This window comes from Bombina bombina, chromosome 6, assembly GCF_027579735.1.
Source record: "Bombina bombina isolate aBomBom1 chromosome 6, aBomBom1.pri, whole genome shotgun sequence".
In the NCBI taxonomy this organism is placed as follows: Eukaryota; Metazoa; Chordata; class Amphibia; order Anura; family Bombinatoridae; genus Bombina; species Bombina bombina.
This window is the reverse complement of record NC_069504.1, coordinates 931,534,476-931,551,847: the sequence shown is the minus strand read 5'-3', so window position 1 is coordinate 931,551,847 and position 17,372 is coordinate 931,534,476. Positions and strand designations below refer to the sequence as shown.

Here is a 17,372-nt window from a genome sequence, read left to right as displayed (position 1 = left end):
TTTTTTAGTTCATTTTTTCGGAGAGGAGTTTTTAGTGGGGCTTTTTTCTGACAAATTTCCTTCAGTTTTCATGCCCTCTGTATCATGCGATAGACATCATCCAACTGCAGATTGATATTTGTTTAAACTGTGAAATCTTGCACATGCTGAGTAGGAGCGGGTGCCTCATAAAGTGTGCATAAAAAAACTGTACACAATTGGATCATGTAAGTAAATTGGAAAGTCTATTAAAATTGTGTCCTCTACCTGAATGAAAAACATTTATTTTGACTTTAATTTTACCTTTAAAAAGATTTTATATATTTAATTTTGTACATAAAACTATTTTTAACAGGTATTATTGTTAATCTTTCATGTGCACAATAGATCATCTTGAGTACAAGGTCTCTTTAAGGGCAAAATGAGAAAGGCTGAATTGCAACATTTCAATATCACTTAAGTACATTTCTCCTGATAAAGTAATGTAAGTGTTCTAGAAAAGCTTGCCTTTCAATCAATCTTACTAAACCACTAAAACACATCACTTTTCCTAAATGGAATCTTTTACAGTTTAACATTGCAATACTGTTTACCCATTTTTAGTTAATTAAAATATTTATCATAGTGATATAGTATCTCAATAATACATATTCATAACATTATATACTGTTCATACTAGAACAAACAACACTGCTGTGTTTATATAGTTTTGGGCTCTATTCCATTAAACTTAACAATATAGGACTTAAAGGGACACTGAAACCAAATTTTTTCTTTTGTGATTCAGATAGAGCATGAAATTTTAAGCAATTTTGTAATTTACTCCTATTATCAAATGTTCTTTATTCTCTTGGTATCTTTATTTGAAATGCAAGAATGTAAGTTTCGATGCCGGGCCATTTTTGGTGAACAACCTAGGTTGTCCTTGCTGATTGGTGGATAAATTCATCCACCAATCAAAAACTGCTGTGCAGAGTTCTGAACCAAGAAAAAAGCTTAGATGCCTTCTTTTTTATATAAAGATAGCAAGAGAACGAAGAAACATTGATAATAGGAGTAAATTAGAAAGTTGCTTAAAATTGCATGCTCTATCTGAATCACAAAAGAACAATTTTGTGTTCAGTGTCCATTTAAAGAAGACATGTGTTTGTGCTATTCAGAGTATTATATTAACTTATTATCCATCCATCTATCTATCTATCTATCTATCTATCTATCTATCTATCTATCTATCTATCTATCTATTAATATATCATTTTTCTGTCTAATTAGCTTTAGATCTATTGGTTTCTGTGTATCTATATATCTAGGTAATTATATGTGTGTCCACCTATTTTTTTTATGGTGCACACAAAGTATAGGTAAAAAGAATACCATAATGCTTCTCTTCCACCTCTTGAACTGAATTCTTACTCATCCAGTAATTTCACCTTTATAGGGGTTGTCACCTTCCCGCTATTAAGAAAATGTTCTTGTTTCTTTACTTTGTTAGGTTCAGTTAAATAGAGAACAATAAGTTCTTGTTTTTTTTTTTTTTAAAAGAAACTATAAAATTGTTAACAATAAACAAGTCACTGAAGAAAGGAACAGCAGTAAGGTGTTAGTTAACCCATTGCTTTTTATGAGCTAGCTAATACCATTTCCTATTAGATCCTTAGCTAAAGGGATATAATAGATTTTTATACTTACTAAATAATGGAAATAGAACTTGGTCCTGCATAGGGGCGGAACTACTATTGGTGCAGCAGCAGGCGCAGTGGCTGTGCAGCATACTCATTGTATTGTATCCCATCATTATATAGTGCAGAATGTTTACTATTAGTGTATAGATATTCCATCATTATACAGCACAGTATATTTATCATAGTACACACACGCATCATATTTAAACAGAGTAGTGTACCCATCCTGGTATATAAACTCACACCACAATACAGCACAGTGTACTCTCTACTTAGTATCATTATTAATTGCAGAATGCTCATTATCAGTGTTTGTGTGTATGTGTGTGTGTGTATATATATATATATATATATATATATATATATATATATATATATATATATATATATAAATTTACAAAAGTGTGGAAGAAAAACAAAGAGACCCAGAACCTGTCTTAATACAAAGACACAGGAATTTTATTCCGGTAATTTATATGTATATATATCTCGAATGACTTAGGGTCAACTAAAATCAGGCGTGGTGCAGACCCCTAAAGTTTAAATTTAATCCAGTATTATATAGATAAAGAGAAATGGTAGAGCTATATGAGATACCATTAAATAAAGTAGGGGATTTCAGCACTCAAAAATATATATAAAACCCATTTAATCCAATTCCTTAGAAATGTACGGCTGTAGGGTAGCACAGAATCCAAAAAATGAACTACACATGCACAGATTCAAACACATGCAACTAGTTTATTGCAAAAAGCTGCCAACACAGAAAATAAACAGCTTAAAATGCTTTTCATCTCTAAAATGCACCACTGCAGTGGATTTTTAAAAAGCACATACCAAGCAAAATGATATATTATCACACATATATTTGAACTAAATGCTGCAAACAGACTGGTTTAGAACATGTGATCTGCAGATATTTAACTAATAGAATACAACAACAAATCTTGTATCAATTCCTCTATGATAGTAACAGAACAAAGTCCTTAATAAAGACCATATGAGTCCTTTGATGGAGGAAATCTGATGTTATACTTTAGTAGCAATTTGTATCACTTTGTAATCCAGCTGAAATAAACCTTTTGGCAAACATATGTTCGTTAATTAGGGTTAACCGAGGTGAAAACGTCCTCTATTGTTAACTTGAACTTGGCAGTATTATTACTTGATAGCAGATAGAACATCTTACATTGGTGAAAAGCAGAAACAATATAGCAGACCTGTGTTAACGTACTGCAGCAAACATCCGGGAAAACAAAGTCACAGTATCATTGACGAACGGACCGGGACATGAGCCTCTGACATCCTTGTCTCACCTTTCACAACCGCGTCTCCCTGCTCACTGGGGACACAGATTAGCCGGTGTATGTTTTGCTTCTGTGTGTAAACTGTATCCAGACGGTTTATTAGAACCACTCGATTACCGCAAGATCCAGGCTTGCTTCTTTAGTTTGGTTTTTTGAAATTCCCGGGCAGGCTTTGGCCAGCTGCTTCATTCACAGGTGCAGTGATAGCTGTTTTCAAGAAAGTCGACGCGCGTTTCGCCCCATAATGCTGAGCGAAACAGGGGCCTCGTCAGGACTGTCCATCTCCTCCTAATTACAGCCTTTATTGCAGATCCAATGAACTGGGAGGTAGCACTTCAGCCAATCAAGTTCGCTATTTGCACGCACCCTCTTTTATTCTAAAGCTAAACATTCCTGTTTGTAGGTTCAATGATTATCTGTATTTTAAATTAGTACAAAAAGGTTTGCATTGAAAAGATTTAACATTTTCTATGTTTAGCAACCCCTATACAACAAACAACAAATTCGCATGTGAAAAAACCCTACGCACGTTGCAGCCCAATTAAACATTATTTCCTTGGTTACCATGTCTAGATGAATGTGCTTTACATAAATCCTATATTAACTTAAATTCTATAAATTTGAAATGACTTACAGGATAGCTACAAATGATTCTATGAAGGTGAGCTTTGACATAAACGATCCACAACTTTAAAAGCAAGCTGTATGAAAAAATGAATATCATAATTAATGACCTATTTGTAAAGATTATTTAACAGTTATTCAACTTCTCATTTATTTGATTTTTTCTCAAATTGCAGCAAAAAAAGAAAATTTTAACTTCTAAATACAAATCTCTATTTTAGAAAAGATGCATATTCTATCCTTTCATTTAGGCCTGACGGTGACACCGTATTCAGCATAAAGGTCCATCTTGCTTCCTTTTTTAACAAACAGTTATCCTCATCTCCACCTCTCCCATTTGTTATTCCTCTGTCAATCCCTATAAATTTTAAAGAAACAGTACTACTATTATGAACTTCCTTAAAGTGACGAGCCACACTTGTATCTCTCCCGTAGAGGATGTCATCTCTGTGCTCCTGTACCCTGTCCTTGAACAAACGTTTTGTTTTACCCACATAGAACAGGGGACAGGAGCACCCCAAGAGATAAACAACCCCCACTGAGTTACAGTTTGAAAAACATCTAATGGTATAATTTTTACCTGTATTGGCTGAAAATGTTTTACTTTTTTGCAAATAGGGACAATAGACACAATGCCCACAAGGAAAGCTTCCTTTCACTTGTTTTTTAGTTAACCAGTTTGTATCTGGTTCAGACCGAGTAAACCTGCTTCTGACTAATTTATCTTTAAGATTAGGAGATTTTTTTGCGGTCAATAGGGGTCTACTTCCTACCTTATCAGCTATTTTGTCATCTAAGGTTAAAAAATGCCAATTTTGAGATAAAATATTTCTTATACTTTGCCATTGGCAATTAAATGTAGTAATGAATCTGATGTTATTCTCAGTTTTTGTTTCTTTTTGGTTATATAGGAGATCTTGACGGTTCAATTTACTTACTTTATTTAAGGTTTTTTTGACTAGGTTGTGAGAATAACCTCTTTCAATGAAACGTTTACACATCTTTTCTGCATGATAGTTAAATTTAGTATTAGAAGAACAATTTCTTTTTAATCTCAAGAGTTGGCCATATGGGATGCCTTTTTTCAAGGGCTCTAGATGCCCACTTGAGGCTTCCAACAGATTGTTTGTTGCCGTGTCTTTACGATAATTTTCAGTTGAGATACGGCTTCCTTCTTTTTTAATACAGATGTCTAAAAAGGGTAATTCCTTATTGCTATAGGAGTAAGTTAAAAAAATGTTACGATCATTTTTATTTAACTCAGAAACAAAATCATGTAGGCAGGTCAGGGGGCCATCCCAAAGGATAAAGATGTCATCCACAAATCTAATCCATAGGGACACATGGGAGTCAAACGTCTCACTATATTGATCAAAGACATCTAACTCCCATGCTCCCAAATGGAGACACGCACAAGTTGGCGCGCATACTGCACCCATAGCTGTCCCCCTGACCTGCCTGTATACTGAGCCATCAAACTGAAAAACGTTGTTTTCAAGAATGAAATGAAGAAGTTTTATGACAAAGGCTGTATGCATGTTACTGTCTAAACCCCTACTTTCTAGAAAAAGTCTACAGGCACTAATTCCTTTCTCGTGTGGTATAGATGAATAAAGACTTTCTACGTCTAAAGAGACTAGGATAGTGTCAGGGGAAACAGTGAGGTCGTCTAACTTCCTTAAGAGGTCTGGAGTGTCTTTCACATATGAGGGAAGAGACAAAAGGAAGGGTCTCAGAAAGAAATCAACATATTGTCCAATGTGTTCACTGATGCCACCAATCCCAGACACAATAGGTCGCCCTGGGGGATGTGTCATATTTTTATGAATTTTAGGGATAATATAAAATGTTGGCATAACTGGACACACTGGATTCATAAATTTGAACTCGTCTGGAGAGATGAGACCTTCCATTTTGGCTTCTTGTAAAATTCTACTTAATTTTGATTTCATTTGGTTAATAGGATTTCTAGGGAGTTTCTCATATTGCAGTTTGTCTGATAACTGTCTTTTGACTTCGTTTAGATAGAAAGACTCGTCTAATAGAACCAAATTTCCGCCCTTGTCGGCTGGCTTAAAAATTACCCCTTTTGCAGAATTCAGCTCTTTTAAGGCTTGTCTCTGTTTAGCTGTTAGATTATCTGCCCATATCCAATCATCTGGCAATTTATGAATTTGTTTTTCTACAGCTTTTACAAACAGTGATACAGCTGGAACCTGTGCTATAGAGGGCATGAAAGTCGATTTCAGTTTCAAATTGGTTCTAAAAACAGAATTCAATCTGGTAGTGGATTCACTCTCTTCATTTTCTGTCAAGAATGATGTTAGAATTTTTAAAGTCTCTTCATCTTTTTGTTGCTCAGTGCGCTGAGACATTGTATAATGTAGCACTATTTTTCTGGCAAACAAGTGAAGGTCTTTAATTAGATCAAATTTGTTTAATTTATTTGTGGGACAAAAGGATAAACCTTTCTTTAATATTTCAATGTGAGTCAAATTCAAACTAAACGAAGAAAGATTAATTATCTGCAATTCATCTGTAGTTATATTTGGAACTAGTAACCCTGATAGGGTCGTCTGCGTGGTCTCCCTCTGCTCCTGTACCCTTGTCTCAAATTCTCTCCTCTCCCTCTCTGCTGTCGTTGGGGATATCTCCGCTCTACTAGGTTCAAATTTCTGTTCCCTCCACCTCTTCCTCCTACCCCCCCTCCTTCTTTTCCTCTTTGATCTGAACTCTGGGACCCTGGTGTTCCATCGTTTTTTGACGCCCTTTCTGAATCAGTTTCAATATCAGACATATCAGTACCTGAGTCATATGATCCTCTATCAAACTTATAAACATAAACCTTTTTATTAACATAATCCTCTTGATCTCTGTGTAATTTTCTACATTTCCTCAACTTAATATCTGCTTGCAATTTTGAAACATGTGTTTTCATTTCCTCATTCAATTTGCCAAAGTTGGGATCATTGTCAAATTTATTTACCACCTCCAAAGCTTTCTCAACATCATCTTTCAATTTTTCTAATCTTTTGTCATTCCTTTTTATAAGCATTTCAATCATACTTAGGGCACATGTTGATAGTTTCTCATTCCATTCATCCAGAAACTCCAAACCCCCTTCCTCCTCTCTTGCATTAAAGCCTGGGTCTAAGAATAATCGTAGACCTCTTGGCACAATCTTTTTTTCAACATAGTTGGCTAAACTAGAATTTTCAGCTCTAACTTTTACTTGTTTTGCTATGCAATTTTTATATTTTTTGAAGGCATTATACACATTTGTTTCCAAATCACCACTCTCTAAGTTAGTATTAGTTAGAGATTCTTTTAGCTCAGCTTCCCATAGTTCATCTGAGAGGGTAAAGGCCATGTTTAAATGGACTCTATACTCTCCCACAGTCAGTACATAAATGGGTTAATATTTAACAAACTTAATTGTTATTAGTTTCTCTATTCCACCGAATGGAGTTTATGTAGAATCCTCTATCTTACTCCTAAATACAAATAAATTTACAAAAGTGTGGAAGAAAAACAAAGAGACCCAGAACCTGTCTTAATACAAAGACACAGGAATTTTATTCCGGTAATTTATATGTATATATATCTCGAATGACTTAGGGTCAACTAAAATCAGGCGTGGTGCAGACCCCTAAAGTTTAAATTTAATCCAGTATTATATAGATAAAGAGAAATGGTAGAGCTATATGAGATACCATTAAATAAAGTAGGGGATTTCAGCACTCAAAAATATATATAAAACCCATTTAATCCAATTCCTTAGAAATGTACTGCTGTAGGGTAGCACAGAATCCAAAAAATGAACTACACATGCACAGATTCAAACACATGCAACTAGTTTATTGCAAGAAGCTGCCAACACAGAAAATAAACAGCTTAAAAGTTGTGGATCGTTTATGTCAAAGCTCACCTTCATAGAATCATTTGTAGCTATCCTGTAAGTCATTTCAAATTTATAGAATTTAAGTTAATATAGGATTTATGTAAAGCACATTCATCTAGACATGGTAGCCAAAGAAATAATGTTTAATTGGGTTGCAACGTGCGTAGGGTTTTTTCACATGCAAATTTGTTGTTTGTTGTATAGGGGTTGCTAAACATAGAAAATGTTCCATCTTTTCAATGCAAACCTTTTTGTACTAATTTAAAATACAGATAATCATTGAACCTACAAACAGGAATGTTTAGCTTTAGAATAAAAGAGGGTGCGTGCAAATAGCGAACTTGATTGGCTGAAGTGCTACCTCCCAGTTCATTGGATCTGCAATAAAGGCTGTAATTAGGAGGAGATGGACAGTCCTGACGAGGCCCCTGTTTCGCTCAGCATTATGGGGTGAAACGCGCGTCGACTTTCTTGAAAACAGCTATCACTGCACCTGTGAATGAAGCAGCTGGCCAAAGCTTGCCTGGGAATTTCAAAAAACCAAACTAAAGAAGCAAGCCTGGATCTTGCGGTAATCGAGTGGTTCTAATAAACCGCCTGGATACGGTTTACACACAGAAGCAAAACATACACCGGCTAATCTGTGTCCCCAGTGAGCAGGGAGACGCGGTTGTGAAAGGTGAGACAAGGATGTCAGAGGCTCATGTCCCGGTCCGTTCGTCAATGATACTGTGACTTTGTTTTCCCGGATGTTTGCTGCAGTACGTTAACACAGGTCTGCTATATTGTTTCTGCTTTTCACCAATGTAAGATGTTCTATCTGCTATCAAGTAATAATACTGCCAAGTTCAAGTTAACAATAGAGGACGTTTTCACCTCGGTTAACCCTAATTAACGAACATATGTTTGCCAAAAGGTTTATTTCAGCTGGATTACAAAGTGATACAAATTGCTAACATCAGATTTCCTCCATCAAAGGACTCATATGGTCTTTATTAAGGACTTTGTTCTGTTACTATCATAGAGGAATTGATACAAGATTTGTTGTTGTATTCTATTAGTTAAATATCTGCAGATCACATGTTCTAAACCAGTCTGTTTGCAGCATTTAGTTCAAATATATGTGTGATAATATATCATTTTGCTTGGTATGTGCTTTTTAAAAATCCACTGCAGTGGTGCATTTTAGAGATGAAAAGCATTTTAAGCTGTTTATTTTCTGTGTTGGCAGCTTCTTGCAATAAACTAGTTGCATGTGTTTGAATCTGTGCATGTGTAGTTCATTTTTTGGATTCTGTGCTACCCTACAGCCGTACATTTCTAAGGAATTGGATTAAATGGGTTTTATATATATTTTTGAGTGCTGAAATCCCCTACTTTATTTAATGGTATCTCATATAGCTCTACCATTTCTCTTTATCTATATAATACTGGATTAAATTTAAACTTTAGGGGTCTGCACCACGCCTGATTTTAGTTGACCCTAAGTCATTCGAGATATATATACATATAAATTACCGGAATAAAATTCCTGTGTCTTTGTATTAAGACAGGTTCTGGGTCTCTTTGTTTTTCTTCCACACTTTTGTAAATTTATTTGTATTTAGGAGTAAGATAGAGGATTCTACATAAACTCCATTCGGTGGAATAGAGAAACTAATAACAATTAAGTTTGTTAAATATTAACCCATTTATGTACTGACTGTGGGAGAGTATAGAGTCCATTTAAACATGGCCTTTACCCTCTCAGATGAACTATGGGAAGCTGAGCTAAAAGAATCTCTAACTAATACTAACTTAGAGAGTGGTGATTTGGAAACAAATGTGTATAATGCCTTCAAAAAATATAAAAATTGCATAGCAAAACAAGTAAAAGTTAGAGCTGAAAATTCTAGTTTAGCCAACTATGTTGAAAAAAAGATTGTGCCAAGAGGTCTACGATTATTCTTAGACCCAGGCTTTAATGCAAGAGAGGAGGAAGGGGGTTTGGAGTTTCTGGATGAATGGAATGAGAAACTATCAACATGTGCCCTAAGTATGATTGAAATGCTTATAAAAAGGAATGACAAAAGATTAGAAAAATTGAAAGATGATGTTGAGAAAGCTTTGGAGGTGGTAAATAAATTTGACAATGATCCCAACTTTGGCAAATTGAATGAGGAAATGAAAACACATATTTCAAAATTGCAAGCAGATATTAAGTTGAGGAAATGTAGAAAATTACACAGAGATCAAGAGGATTATGTTAATAAAAAGGTTTATGTTTATAAGTTTGATAGAGGATCATATGACTCAGGTACTGATATGTCTGATATTGAAACTGATTCAGAAAGGGCGTCAAAAAACGATGGAACACCAGGGTCCCAGAGTTCAGATCAAAGAGGAGAAGAAGGAGGGGGGGTAGGAGGAAGAGGTGGAGGGAACAGAAATTTGAACCTAGTAGAGCGGAGATATTCCCAACGACAGCAGAGAGGGAGAGGAGAGAATTTGAGACAAGGGTACAGGAGCAGAGGGAGACCACGCAGACGACCCTATCAGGGTTACTAGTTCCAAATATAACTACAGATGAATTGCAGATAATTAATCTTTCTTCGTTTAGTTTGAATTTGACTCACATTGAAATATTAAAGAAAGGTTTATCCTTTTGTCCCACAAATAAATTAAACAAATTTGATCTAATTAAAGACCTTCACTTGTTTGCCAGAAAAATAGTGCTACATTATACAATGTCTCAGCGCACTGAGCAACAAAAAGATGAAGAGACTTTAAAAATTCTAACATCATTCTTGACAGAAAATGAAGAGAGTGAATCCACTACCAGATTGAATTCTGTTTTTAGAACCAATTTGAAACTGAAATCGACTTTCATGCCCTCTATAGCACAGGTTCCAGCTGTATCACTGTTTGTAAAAGCTGTAGAAAAACAAATTCATAAATTGCCAGATGATTGGATATGGGCAGATAATCTAACAGCTAAACAGAGACAAGCCTTAAAAGAGCTGAATTCTGCAAAAGGGGTAATTTTTAAGCCAGCCGACAAGGGCGGAAATTTGGTTCTATTAGACGAGTCTTTCTATCTAAACGAAGTCAAAAGACAGTTATCAGACAAACTGCAATATGAGAAACTCCCTAGAAATCCTATTAACCAAATGAAATCAAAATTAAGTAGAATTTTACAAGAAGCCAAAATGGAAGGTCTCATCTCTCCAGACGAGTTCAAATTTATGAATCCAGTGTGTCCAGTTATGCCAACATTTTATATTATCCCTAAAATTCATAAAAATATGACACATCCCCCAGGGCGACCTATTGTGTCTGGGATTGGTGGCATCAGTGAACACATTGGACAATATGTTGATTTCTTTCTGAGACCCTTCCTTTTGTCTCTTCCCTCATATGTGAAAGACACTCCAGACCTCTTGAGGAAGTTAGACGACCTCACTGATTCCCCTGACACTATCCTAGTCTCTTTAGACGTAGAAAGTCTTTATTCATCTATACCACACGAGAAAGGAATTAGTGCCTGTAGACTTTTTCTAGAAAGTAGGGGTTTAGACAGTAACATGCATACAGCCTTTGTCATAAAACTTCTTCATTTCATTCTTGAAAACAACGTTTTTCAGTTTGATGGCTCAGTATACAGGCAGGTCAGGGGGACAGCTATGGGTGCAGTATGCGCGCCAACTTATGCGTGTCTCCATTTGGGAGCATGGGAGTTAGATGTCTTTGATCAATATAGTGAGACGTTTGACTCCCATGTGTCCCTATGGATTAGATTTGTGGATGACATCTTTATCCTTTGGGATGGCCCCCTGACCTGCCTACATGATTTTGTTTCTGAGTTAAATAAAAATGATCGTAACATTTTTTTAACTTACTCCTATAGCAATAAGGAATTACCCTTTTTAGACATCTGTATTAAAAAAGAAGGAAGCCGTATCTCAACTGAAAATTATCGTAAAGACACGGCAACAAACAATCTGTTGGAAGCCTCAAGTGGGCATCCAGAGCCCTTGAAAAAAGGCATCCCATATGGCCAACTCTTGAGATTAAAAAGAAATTGTTCTTCTAATACTAAATTTAACTATCATGCAGAAAAGATGTGTAAACGTTTCATTGAAAGAGGTTATTCTCACAACCTAGTCAAAAAAACCTTAAATAAAGTAAGTAAATTGAACCGTCAAGATCTCCTATATAACCAAAAAGAAACAAAAACTGAGAATAACATCAGATTCATTACTACATTTAATTGCCAATGGCAAAGTATAAGAAATATTTTATCTCAAAATTGGCATTTTTTAACCTTAGATGACAAAATAGCTGATAAGGTAGGAAGTAGACCCCTATTGACCGCAAAAAAATCTCCTAATCTTAAAGATAAATTAGTCAGAAGCAGGTTTACTCAGTCTGAACCAGATACAAACTGGTTAACTAAAAAACAAGTGAAAGGAAGCTTTCCTTGTGGGCATTGTGTCTATTGTCCCTATTTGCAAAAAAGTAAAACATTTTCAGCCAATACAGGTAAAAATTATACCATTAGATGTTTTTCAAACTGTAACTCAGTGGGGGTTGTTTATCTCTTGGGGTGCTCCTGTCCCCTGTTCTATGTGGGTAAAACAAAACGTTTGTTCAAGGACAGGGTACAGGAGCACAGAGATGACATCCTCTACGGGAGAGATACAAGTGTGGCTCGTCACTTTAAGGAAGTTCATAATAGTAGTACTGTTTCTTTAAAATTTATAGGGATTGACAGAGGAATAACAAATGGGAGAGGTGGAGATGAGGATAACTGTTTGTTAAAAAAGGAAGCAAGATGGACCTTTATGCTGAATACGGTGTCACCGTCAGGCCTAAATGAAAGGATAGAATATGCATCTTTTCTAAAATAGAGATTTGTATTTAGAAGTTAAAATTTTCTTTTTTTGCTGCAATTTGAGAAAAAATCAAATAAATGAGAAGTTGAATAACTGTTAAATAATCTTTACAAATAGGTCATTAATTATGATATTCATTTTTTCATACAGCTTGCTTTTAAAGTTGTGGATCGTTTATGTCAAAGCTCACCTTCATAGAATCATTTGTAGCTATCCTGTAAGTCATTTCAAATTTATAGAATTTAAGTTAATATAGGATTTATGTAAAGCACATTCATCTAGACATGGTAGCCAAAGAAATAATGTTTAATTGGGCTGCAACGTGCGTAGGGTTTTTTCACATGCGAATTTGTTGTTTGTTGTATAGGGGTTGCTAAACATAGAAAATGTTAAATCTTTTCAATGCAAACCTTTTTGTACTAATTTAAAATACAGATAATCATTGAACCTACAAACAGGAATGTTTAGCTTTAGAATAAAAGAGGGTGCGTGCAAATAGCGAACTTGATTGGCTGAAGTGCTACCTCCCAGTTCATTGGATCTGCAATAAAGGCTGTAATTAGGAGGAGATGGACAGTCCTGACGAGGCCCCTGTTTCGCTCAGCATTATGGGGTGAAACGCGCGTCGACTTTCTTGAAAACAGCTATCACTGCACCTGTGAATGAAGCAGCTGGCCAAAGCCTGCCCGGGAATTTCAAAAAACCAAACTAAAGAAGCAAGCCTGGATCTTGCGGTAATCGAGTGGTTCTAATAAACCGCCTGGATACGGTTTACACACAGAAGCAAAACATACACCGGCTAATCTGTGTCCCCAGTGAGCAGGGAGACGCGGTTGTGAAAGGTGAGACAAGGATGTCAGAGGCTCATGTCCCGGTCCGTTCGTCAATGATACTGTGACTTTGTTTTCCCGGATGTTTGCTGCAGTACGTTAACACAGGTCTGCTATATTGTTTCTGCTTTTCACCAATGTAAGATGTTCTATCTGCTATCAAGTAATAATACTGCCAAGTTCAAGTTAACAATAGAGGACGTTTTCACCTTGGTTAACCCTAATTAACGAACATATGTTTGCCAAAAGGTTTATTTCAGCTGGATTACAAAGTGATACAAATTGCTACTAAAGTATAACATCAGATTTCCTCCATCAAAGGACTCATATGGTCTTTATTAAGGACTTTGTTCTGTTACTATCATAGAGGAATTGATACAAGATTTGTTGTTGTATTCTATTAGTTAAATATCTGCAGATCACATGTTCTAAACCAGTCTGTTTGCAGCATTTAGTTCAAATATATGTGTGATAATATATAATTTTGCTTGGTATGTGCTTTTTAAAAATCCACTGCAGTGGTGCATTTTAGAGATGAAAAGCATTTTAAGCTGTTTATTTTCTGTGTTGGCAGCTTCTTGCAATAAACTAGTTGCATGTGTTTGAATCTGTGCATGTGTAGTTCATTTTTTGGATTCTGTGCTACCCTACAGCCGTACATTTCTAAGGAATTGGATTAAATGGGTTTTATATATATTTTTGAGTGCTGAAATCCCCTACTTTATTTAATGGTATCTCATATAGCTCTACCATTTCTCTTTATCTATATAATACTGGATTAAATATATATATATATATATATATATATATATATATATATATATATATATTGTATATACACACATACTCAAAATCAATGACCCTCTGTTGCTAGCCCAGTTTCAGTTCTACGGGGGGTAGGGAGGGTGCAAAGTACCCTCAATCTTCTATTATGTACTTTCATTGGGGAGGGTAAAAAGGTAAAAAGTACTACTCCCTACTTCTTTACCCACTCTGTAACTACTCCTCCACCCACCTTGTCCCCACCTATGGAACACCTGTAACTGCTTCTCCATTGACCCTGTCCCCACCCATAGAACACCAGAAACTGCTCCTACACACCCTGTCCCCACCATGGAACACCTGGTAGTACTCCTTCATCCACCCGTGGAACACCCACAACTCCTCCAACTTTGGCAGCATAACAGTAACTGATCTATGTTCTCTTTCCTGTATATTCCCAGTTCTCCTTTACAAGAATGTTTCCCACAAAAACAGGCCTTAGGGTGTATTCAGATCCTTTCTGTCAATCTCCAGGCTAGCTTTCGCTTCTAGATATAGATGTGCACATAGAGGACAACCCCTGAAAAAAAAATAGGACTTGGGAATGCTGAAATAATGATATGAATCATTCTGTAAGGAAAGAAATGGAAAAAAAAAAGATCTAGTACAATTTATAGTCATTTTTAAGCTTGTTTTCAGGTGACATAAAAACATAGGGTTTGACCTTTCAACACCTCAATCTGAATATGTCAGTAGTCATTATTGCATGAGAAATATTGTTTTTATGTCCTTTAAAGGGACAGTCTAGGCCAAAATAAACTTTCATGATTCAGATAGAGCATGTAATTTTAAACAATTTTCCAATTTACTTTTATCACCAATTTTGCTTTGTTCTCTTGGTATTCTTAGTTGAAAGCTTAACCTAGGAGGTTCATATGCTAATTTCTTAGACCTTGAAGCCCACCTCTTTCAGATTGCATTTTAACATTTTTTCACCACTAGAGGGTGTTAGTTCACATATTTCATATAGATAACACCGTGCTCGTGCACGTGAAGTAATCTGGGAGCAGGCACTGATTGGCTAGACTGCAAGTCTGTCAAAAGAACTAAAAAAAGGGGCAGTTTGCAGAGGCTTAGATACAAGATAATCACAGAGGTTAAAAGTATATTATTATAACTGTGTTGGTTATGCAAAACTGGGAAATGGGTAATAAAGGGATGATCTATCTTTTAAAACAATAAAAATTCTGGTGTAGACTGTCCCTTTAAGCATTATTTTACATAGAATAAAGTACTCCCTTTGTCTTATAGATGAACTCCTATTTTTATATCTCCTCACAGACTTTATCAAAACCCCAAATAAATAATGTTTGTTGCTTCTATTTTGCTCAGAGAGAAAACATTTTTTTCCTTGTTGTTTGCCAGCTTACAGATCAACTATAATTTGTCTGCTTGTCTATCATGTATAAATGGCACCTTTTCTAAAGTAAATCTCTAAGATTGCAGAGATGTCTGGAAAGGCTTTGCCGTCTGAAAACATAAACAGACAATGCCCTCATTGCACTGTGATACTATAAGCATTTTTGTCTCATAATACTCCTTGTATTTATACCTAACAAATGAAAATATTTTTGTTTTGCAGCCTTGTGTCCCTCATTAGAGGCCAAGTGGTGACCATAGATGGCACTCCACTAGTTGGTGTCAACGTGTCTTTTGTAAAATATCCCAAATATGGATACACAATAACCCGCCAGGATGGCACGTAAGTATTCTTTGTTTTTGTGATCCACATAACAATGGATTTTAACTTAAGATGTGGGCAAAACTTTTATGTCTGAAAGCAATTTTTAAACACACAAACAACTTTCCACATATTTTATCCTTTGTTTGCTGCTAAGACTTATTTTACTGCCCTTCAAGACAGATGGCATTTGCAATTTTTTTTTAATGTATTCCTTTTTTTGTTGAGCAAGTAATTTAAACTTTTAAAATACATACGGCTAGATTTAGAGTTTGGCGTTAGCCGTCAAAAGTAGCGTTAAGGGGTCCTAACGCTGCTTTTTACCACCCGCTGGTATTTAGAGTCAGGCAGGAAAGGGTCTACCGCTCACTTTCTTTCCGCGACTCCAGGCTACCGCAGATCCCCTTACGTCAATTGTGTATCCTATCTTTTCAATGGGATTTGCCTAACGCTGGTATTTGGAGTCTTGGAAGAAGTGAGCGGTAGACCCTCTACCGACAAGACTCCTACCGCCAAAAAAAGTCAGTAGTTAAGAGCTTTATGGGCTAACACCGAAACATAAAGTTCTTAACTACTATGCTATTAAGTACACTAACACCCATAAACTACCTATGTACCCCTAAACCGAGGCCCCCCCACATTGCAAACCCTCTAATAAAAAAATGTAACCCCTAATCTGCCGACCGGACACCGCCGCCACCTACATTATAGCTATGAACCCCTAATCTGCTGCCCCTAACATCGCCGACACCTACATTATATTTATTAACCCCTAATCACCCCCCCCCAACGTCGCTGGTACCTACCTACCTACAATTATTAACCCCTAATCTGCCAACCGGACCTCGCAGCCACTATAATAAATGTATTAACCCCTAAACCGCCGCACTCCCGCCTCGCAAACACTATAATAAATTGTATTAACCCCTAATCTGCCCTCCCTAACATCGCCGCCACCTACCTACAATTATTAACCCCTAATCTCCTGCCACCAACGTCGCCGCTACTATAATAAAGTTATTAACCCCTAAACCTAAGTCTAACCCTAACCCTAACACCCCCCTAACATAAATATAATTTAAATAAAACAAAATAATATTCCTATAATTAAATAAATTAATCCTATTTAAAACTAAATACTTACCTATATAATAAACCCTAATATAGCTACAATATAACTAATAGTTACATTGTAGCTATTTTAGGATTTATATTTATTTTACAGGCAACTTTTTATTTATTTTAACTAGGTACAATACTTATTAAATAGTTAATAACTATTTAATAGCTATCTAGTTAAAATAATTACAAAATTACCTGTGAAATAAATCCTAACCTAAGTTACAATTAAACCACACTACACTCATCATCAATCATTAAATTAATTAAATAAATGAACTACAATTACCTACAATTAAATTTAATTAAATAAACTAATCTATAATACAAAAAAAACAAACACTAAATTACAGAAAATAAAAAAATATTACAAGTTTAAACTAATTACACCTAATCTAAGCCCCCTAATAAAATAAAAAAGCCCCCCAAAATAATAAAATGCCCTACCCTATTCTAAATTACAAAAGTAATCAGCTCTTTTACCAGCCCTTAAAAGGGCTTTTTGCGGGGCATTGCCCCAAAGTAATCAGCTCTTTTACCTGTAAAAAAAAAA

General features: G+C 35.6%; 1 protein-coding gene across 1 annotated transcript in view; it reads left to right on the top strand.

Moving 5' to 3' along the window:
• Positions 1 to 17,372, top strand: part of TENM2 (teneurin transmembrane protein 2) — a 1,369,502-nt gene that overhangs the window by 1,204,874 nt on the left and 147,256 nt on the right. Inside the window, exon 15 of the mRNA XM_053719586.1 lies at positions 15,602 to 15,721. Within this exon, the coding sequence (XP_053575561.1) occupies positions 15,602 to 15,721 (120 nt within the window). The remainder of the gene's footprint in view (positions 1 to 15,601; positions 15,722 to 17,372) is intronic.